General features: G+C 41.7%; 1 protein-coding gene across 2 annotated transcripts in view; it reads left to right on the top strand.

Moving 5' to 3' along the window:
* The first annotated feature begins 302 nt into the window (after positions 1–302).
* The window catches only part of LOC140736808 (dihydropyrimidine dehydrogenase [NADP(+)]-like), an 888,868-nt gene continuing 880,702 nt past the window's right edge, over positions 303–8,468 (top strand). For both annotated transcript variants that reach the window (XM_073062742.1, XM_073062741.1), the window contains exon 1: positions 303–483. In XM_073062742.1, the coding sequence (XP_072918843.1) occupies positions 445–483 (39 nt within the window). In that variant the 5' untranslated portion in view covers positions 303–444. The remainder of the gene's footprint in view (positions 484–8,468) is intronic.

Raw genomic sequence — 8,468 nt, 5'->3', positions numbered from 1 at the left:
ACCATGCTCGCTAACGTCATTCTACAAGGCATGTATTGATTAATATAATTTATTTATAATTAACTATTATTATTAATAATAATAATGTAATAATAGATAATAATTAACTATTCACTGCGGTTGCATCGGTTATTAAACTAACTTATGTTATTTATGCTGAATGATAAAAGTTTGATTTTGATCTCCTCAATCTTACAATAATAAATCCAAGTACAAATTTGATTCCGCAAACTCTGGGGGATTGAATCCATGGAGTTGCGGTACCGTTTGACAACCCCGCCCCCGGCTGTTGGCTCGGAATGCGTCCCAGGTCAAATAGTGCCTGTGAAATTCCCGTGATTGCTGCGCACTCAATACCGCGATACACGCCGTACTAGTTACTCCTGCGATAGAGAAGAGAAAGTCTTCAAAGTTTTCACTCAGGATCAGAATACCTTCTCCACCATGTCGCGAATGTTGAGCTTTGACCCGCCCGATATCGAGGTAAGGGTACAAGACTTCTTTCCCCGTGACAAAACTTTTTTTTTGGGGGGGGGGCGAGTTTCTTGCAATTTCTTACTCTATGGATTCAACATGGTTCTCCTGCTTCCTCTGCACCAAAAATCCATTATTTTCCTCCATTAATGCTGTCTGACCAACATCAAGTCGCAGAATGGCTTCCTTGTATGACTGAGAAAAGCAATCTCTTCATCCTCCTCTGTCTTTCTTGTCTTGTAGACTTGTTAATTCACAACTCCGTCCTTCTTCCCCCCCCCCCCCCCAGCCCTAATAGCCGACAGTAGTTTCCTGGATGTGTGTCTTTGATTACCTCTGTCAAACTGATATCCAGCTGTGAATCAGAAATTTCATTCATTTAGGTATTGCTGAGTCTAAAACTGATTCACTTGTCCATGCCACCTACTTTCTTGCTACAGTCTCCATTCTATTTCCCGGAGATGCTTAATCAAACTATAGGTGTTACAGGCAACACACACAAAACGCTGGAGGAGCTCAGCAAGCCAGGCAGCAAGTGTGGAACACAGACATCCCACCCTGCAAAATCTCATTTCAGGGAGGTAGCCCCCCCCCACCCCCCCACGTGTTGACCTCCAAGGGTGTATGTATACAGGACATTTGATTATCAAAGAACCCAATTTATTTGATCACATATTGAAACTATTTACACACACACATCAGGTTCCAGCGCCATGTTCATAATAGCTGCTGTCTTGGTTGATGAGCGGGCATAGTTTTTTTGCTATTTCTGAATCAGGAAACATTTTCCTGAGTAGCTTGCCTGTGTGCTCACATACCTGGAATGGCAGGTTACGTTCAACGATGAAAGGTGTAAAGCGCACCTCAGCTCTAGTGACCTTCTCTGTCAGACTTTGGTTTTCTGCTGAAAAGAACTGTGAAGTACTTGAGCAGCCTTCTGTGCGCTAAGCTTCCCTAATATGTTGCGGTTCCTAAAAGAAATAAAAGCTTAAGGTGTACCCTTATTATATTGTCTTATGCATAAAATGTGACATTTAAAGATGTACTTATCATGGAGTCCTTTTTTGATTCTATTACAACTTTAAGCAAGTCTACATGGAGTTTGAGCATAGAGTAACTCCTTAGCGGCTAGCCAGCTAGTTTAAATAACACTAGCAATGCAAATGAATGAATGACACCAGTTAAACTCACCTCAACATGTCTTTTGCAATCATTTAACCCACTATGGGCAATAGAAAAGTCACTGTTCTAAACAGTTCAGTGAGAACACTGTCATTATTTTAGGTAGGGGTACACTTTAGTGTAGTCTGGTGTGAAGTAGATTTTATAAATTTCTGTTTTTTTGGAACACTCTGCCATGTTGCTGCAGGACACCAAACTGAACTGATGGGCAATGAAAGAGAGAGAGGGGTTGACTGTAAAGCCCGCCCACAGAGACGATGGATAGGTCTACTTAGCACAAAGAGAGACCAATCAGGATGCTCTCTTTGTCTCTCCCCCCTCTCCGAAGAGTACATGTCTTCACCTCAGTAATGTTACCTGAATCAACCCCTCCCTGAGCTCATCTGCTGTGGAAGACCTCATTCATGCCCTTCCTCTTCCAATGGCCCTGCCTTCCCATTCAAAAAGTTTAAAATAATTTAAAATTCTGCTATCCATGACTGAATTTGCACCAAACCTCATTCACTTTATCAACTTTCATTAATCATTTGTTAAGCAGCATCTTGATTTTCAAATTTTCATACTTTGCTCTCAAGCCCCTCAATAATCCTCCCCTCTGCTATTTTTATAATACCCTCCAGAATGGCAGCTCTCCAAGTTATTAGTGCTCCTTCAATTCTGCCACTTTGAATAATCAGGTGTTTAATCAAAGTTTAAAGAAAATTTATAAGCTAAGTACCTCTATGTCACAAACACCACCCTGAGATTAATTTAGTTGCAGCCATTTACAGAAGAACAAATAAATATAATAAAATCAATGAAAAGCTACACACAGCCTGACAAACATTAGACTGACTGTACAAAGACAAAATAATATTAGTAATACGTAGTACTGAGAAAATGAGTTATGGAGTCCTTGAAAGTGAAATTAGGTTGTGAAATTAGTTCAGAGTTGGATTATTCATGCAGTTTCAGGAGCCTGATGTTGAAGTGTAAGAACTTTCTGAAGTGTAATAACTGTGCCTGAACCTGATGGTGTGGCCCCTGTATCTCTGTCCCAATGGCAGCAGTGATAAAAGAGCACGGCCTGGATGTGGGGGTCCTTGATGGTAGATGTTGCTTTCTTGTGGCAATGCTCCCTTCAGATGTGCTCAACAGTGGGGAGTGCTATGCCTCTGATGGACTGGGCTGTATCCAATACTTTTTGTAGGCTTTTGCATTCACTGTGATTGGCAAATATAGTTTCAGTTGTTAATACTCCCAGGTTCTGGAATCCCTGACTCTCTCCACCCAGCTCTCCACATTCTTTACTATGCCTCTAAAAATCTCTCTGTTTGATCAAGCTTCTGGCCATCAGCGCTAAAATCTTCATGCTGTTAAACCTTTCTTGCAACAATCTCAGGAAGCACTTGGGATGTTTTACTGTGTAAAAGATAGTACATATATTAATACAGATTGTGTTTTGTGGTAAGTGACTGTTGATAACATTGGAACGTGACAATACAGTATTTGCCTGCTGCCTCTGGTGTCGTCCATTCTTGTCCTTCCTACCTCTCAGGTACCTGCCACCCATTAATGACACCAAACGAAAGTTTATGTCAGGCTCCATGTCTCTCTAACAATTTCTACTGTATCCCCTACCATACCTCCTTACTGCCTTCCCACTCCCTTCCAATGCTTTTGTACTATCAGACTGCTTGTCTGATATCCATTTTTATAATTTCCAAAGCTATTGTTTGCAAGTTTTGCCACGATCTTTGATCACTCGCCATTAGCTTCATTTTTTTTTAAATTTCAGTTTGATTAATTTAATTTCAGTTTGCTTTAGGTTTCCAGCATTTGCAGAATATTTCACTGCCCTCTGATTCATACTAAACTTATAATTGCAAATCAGACAATAGTTGGCATTTCAGCATCGGGTTGACCAGGCTAAATATAACTAGAGAGAATGTATCACAGTTCTGCAGCTCTTTCTATTCTGCTCAAGTCCTTACACACCTATACATTTGATTATGTGCCGCTGTTTCATTTAATTTCAACATTACATGATCAAAAATGCATCGTGGATGAATGAACCCTGTTTCCATCCAAGGGGTCAGTGTGGACCTGGTGGAGGATTACAAGTACCTGGGGATATGAATTGACAATAAACCAGACTGGTCAAGAACACTGAGGCTGTCTACAAGAAGGGTCAGAGCCATCTCTACTTCCTGAGGAGACTGAGGTCCTTTAACATCTGCCGGACGATGCTGAGGATGTTCTACGAGTCTGTGGTGGCCAGTGCTATCGTGTTTGCTGTTGTGTGCTGGGGCAGCAGGCTGAGGGTAGCAGACACCAACAGAATCAACAAACTCATTCGTAAGGCCAGTGATGTTGGACTCTCTGACAGTGGTGTCTGAAAAGAGGATGCTATCCAAGTTGCATGCCATCTTGAACAATGTCTCCAATCTACTCCATAATGTATTGGTTAGGCACAGGAGTACATTCAGCCAGAGACTCATTCCACCGAGATGCAACACTGAGCGTCATAATAATCATTCCTGCCTGTGGCCATCAAACTTTACAACTCCTCCCTTGGAGTGTCAGACACCCTGAGCCAATAGGCTGGTCCTGGACTTATTTCCACTTGGCATAATTTACTTATTATTATTATTATTTAATTATTTATGGTTTTATATTGCTATATTTCTACACTATTCTTGGTTGGTGGGACTGTAACGAAACCCAATTTCCCTCGGGATCAATAAAGTATGTCTCTCTGTCTGTCTGAAACATAAGAATGACTATTCCCAGGTTGTGTTCAACCTACAGAAAGGTAGTTTATGAACTTTCTGGCATGAGAATACAAGAAACTGGAGATGCTAGAACTTGGATCTACATTTAATCTGTTGCAAGAACTCAGTGGATCAAGTAGCATGGGTAGGAGAAAAGACACTGTCAACGTTTTGGGTCAAAACCCTGGATCAGGGCTGAGGGTGGTGAGATGAGTGGGTCACAAGAGAGAAGAAAAAGGGAGTGGCAAGAAGGGATTACAAGGCCATTGGTGGACTGAGAAGGGGGGGGGGGGTTGAGATAATCATTGGCTTGATTTGTCACATGAACATCGAAATATTAAAACATACAGTGAAATGCATTGTTCTGCCCCAGTGAGCAATACAGTCAAACAATTATGCTGGGGGCAGCCCACAAGTGTTAGCACACTTCTGGTGCCAACATAGCATGCCTACAACTCAATAACCCTAACCTTATGGTACATCTTTGGAATGTGGAAAGAAACACACAGTCGAAAGGAAAATGCACAAACTCCTTAGGAACAGCGGTGCTAATCAAAACCTGATCACTGGTGCTGGAAAGCAATTACATTAACCGCTATGCAGCAGTGCCGCCCACATTATAGCCAAGTAGGGGTGATGAGCAGGGTTGAAGTTGGCAGCTTAATGAGAGATGGAGACAGACAGAGAAAGAGAGGAAAAGGCAAAATAAATAGAGCAAGGTGGATGGAAGTAATGTGAAGATGACAGGAGAGATAAACTGGATACAGATACGGAGGTGAAAAGGGGAACCATTAGAGAAGGGAGAGCTAAACAAGTTCGTGTTAAAGTCTGTTGTCCTCTCATTGTACATATATACAACCAAACAAAACAACGTTCCTTCGGACCATGGTACACCTACAATACAGATATCACACCCAGCACATAAAACAAATTATTATCCCAAATAAGCAAGTAAAATATAATGCAAAATGCATGTGAAGTGCACAGCACAGGTAAACAGTACTGCAAAGAGTTATGAGACCTTGGTGGAGGCAGAGTATTCATCAGTCTGATTGCCCGGGGGAAGGAGCTGTTACCCAGTCTGACAATCCTTGTCAGGATGCTCCTGTGCCACCTTCCTGTTGCTAGTGGGTCAAAGAGATTGTGGAATAGGTGATTGGGATCCTCAAAAATGCTTTGCACCTTTCATGTACAGCTTTCCTGGTAAATGTCACAAATGGGGGGGGAGGGGGGAAGGAAGATTCTAGAGACCCCACGAGCAGTTTTACTATCCTCTGTAGGTTCTTTCAGTCCGATGCCCTATAGCTTCTATACCAACATCAGTTGGAACAAAATGGGGGAAGTGGGGAGTTGTGGAAACTTGTGTGTGATTGGAGCTTGGAGAGGGAAGGGAACACAAATGATTGAATGGATTAGGGGTGAGAATGGAAAGGGGGACACAAATGGGAATACCAGAGAATCAGAAAGATAGGAGGGGAAGAAAGGGGGATGAAGAGGGAAAATAGGAGTGGGGTGCTAACCTAAAACTGAAAAATCTGAGGTGTTGCTCCTCCCGTTTGTGTTGGGCCTCTTTCTGGCAGTAGAGAGGTCAAGGGTGGACAAGTCAGTATGACCCTATGATCAGAATTAGCTCATCTAACCCACCAACTCTGCTCTGCCATTTGATCATGGCAGATTTATTATCCCTCTTAATCTCATTCTCCCCGTAATGTTTGACACCCTTACTAATAAAGAACTTGTCAACCTCCACTTTAAATATACCCAGTGACCTGGCCTCCACAGTCATCTGTGGCAATGAGTTGTACAATTTCATCACCTTCTTGCTATAGAAATTTATTCACCACCACATTCTAAAGGCAGGTTATTGTATTCTCAGGTTTTGCTCTCTGGTCCTAGACTCTCCTATTAATGTGTAGATCTCTTAAGATTTAATAGTTTTCAATGCAATCCCTTCTCATTCCCCTGTCTGTGTTCTGTGTGGGAGGAGGCGGGATGATAGCAGAAAAATGAGAAACAAGAGATGCAAAATAAGGCTCCATTGACTACAGCTGTAAGGAAGGTATGCTTCTGAAAAAGGAAGGCATTTGAGATGTCCTGGAGCAGAAAGCCTTGTCTTGAGAGCAGGTGCATTGGGCACAGAGAAACTGGAACAGAAGACTGACATCCTTTCAAGGAAGAAGTATAGTCTAAGTAGCTGTGGGAATCGATGTGTTTATAGTAAATATTAGTGGACAGTTTGTCTCCTGAGATTGAGATAATGAGATCTAGAAATGGGAAAGAGGTATCAACAGTGATTCATGTGAAATTGAGAGCAAAGTGAAAGTTTGTGGTGAAGGTGATAAATTTTTCAAGTTCTGCACGGGTGCCAGAAGCAACACCAATGCAGTCATCAGTGTAATGGAGAAAGAGCTGGAGAGAGGTACTGGAGAAGGTTTAGCCAACAAAAAGACAGGCATAACCAAGGATTGCATGGGTGCCCATTGCTGCAATGTTGATATGTAGAAAGTGACAGGAGTCAAAATAGAAGTTGTTGAAACTCAAAACAGGTTCAACCTGGAAGATGAGAGTGTTGCTGGAGAAGACCTGCTTGGATATTTGTAGAAAGGGCTTTTGGATCTTCTTAAGAATGGAGTTGTATAAAGACTGGACATCCACAGTGAAGATAAGGCATTGTCAGCCAGGGAATTGGAAGTTCTCCAAATGTTGAAGGGCGTGCGAGGTGTCCTGTAGGTAGGTGAAAGGACTGGACAAGGTGAGACAGAATGGAGTTGATGTAAGAAGAGATAAGTTTCTTCATCTTGGGACAGAGCAGGCAGAAAAACAATACATTTACCCAGTGTCACGTGATACGTCAAAGTGATAGTCGACAGAAAATATGAACCCTAGGGGTACATAACACCTCCCCCCAAGAAAGCAAAATTTTGATCAAAGAACAAAATTTTTTAACTGTACATTACAGAATATAAAGCAATACATAAGGGATTATCATGCAGCACATTACAGAAGCAAATATAAATATTAATCTCTATTTCACTTTTAAACTTAACATTCAAACAGTCAGTCTACCATGATATTGTCTTTATCTTTCACATGCTTTGTTACCAAAAAAAAGTGAAATTCCTGCAAAACCAGATCCTGTTGTATTGAAAATGGAGTTTGATCACCCATTGTCCCTTGTCCACTTCACCACAGAACAAGTAACCATCACATGATCAGCGTGCTTACCAGCTTGGATAAGGCTTTCATAGAATTCCTGCACAAGTGCTAGCTTATCACCAAAGTTTTCCAAACTAAGCCCATTTGCTGAACATCCAAACAACTCATTAATTTCAAGCAAGTCATTGATTTTATCTTCAAGACCTTTTATTCTGTTAGTTTCCATAATAACACCTGCAGATGGTCCTTCTTGGTCAAAACAACACTTCAAGTTTTGCCTCTCCACACTTGGCAAACTTGGTAAACAAGCCCACGTTGTTTATTCCTAAATTCCGAAACAAACTGGAACAGACTGGCAGGCACCTTGTTACCAAAACACTGTCCCTTCAGCAAGGTCCTGAAACCAGTCCAGACTTTAAATTTACCTTTTTCAAAAGTCCAGAAACAACACTTTTCTCAATATCTTCAATAACATTTACCTCACCCGTTTTCATCTCAACATCAACTAACACAAGTGACTGAGAATCCTCAATTTCCACTGGCACCAAGTTTAACCCTTTATTCACTGAACCAAGTCCATCTGACACAAAAAAACTGCATTCCTTTTCAACCAAGTCAGACTCCTCAGACCTTAACTGAGTTTCAACACAAGGTTCAACACCTTGGAAATTCACAGGTGCTTCAACAACCTGAACACAGGTAATCGGGACAGCTGCCTCTTCTTGGCTTTCAATACCAGTCCCAGTTTCAAATTCCAGGTTACCCTGATCCTCCCAGCTACCCTCTGGGAAACTCTCATCCAGAGTAAACTCAACCTCATGGGTTAAAACAACCTTGTCTGTTAGCCTAGCAGACTCCTGCAAGGTAGTAGCATCCTTTTCATCTAGGTATACCCCTACATCA

This window comes from Hemitrygon akajei, chromosome 12 (genome assembly GCF_048418815.1).
Source record: "Hemitrygon akajei chromosome 12, sHemAka1.3, whole genome shotgun sequence".
NCBI lineage: Eukaryota > Metazoa > Chordata > Chondrichthyes > Myliobatiformes > Dasyatidae > Hemitrygon > Hemitrygon akajei.
The sequence above is the reverse complement of the archived record's forward strand: the minus strand, read 5'-3'. Positions and strand labels throughout refer to the sequence as shown.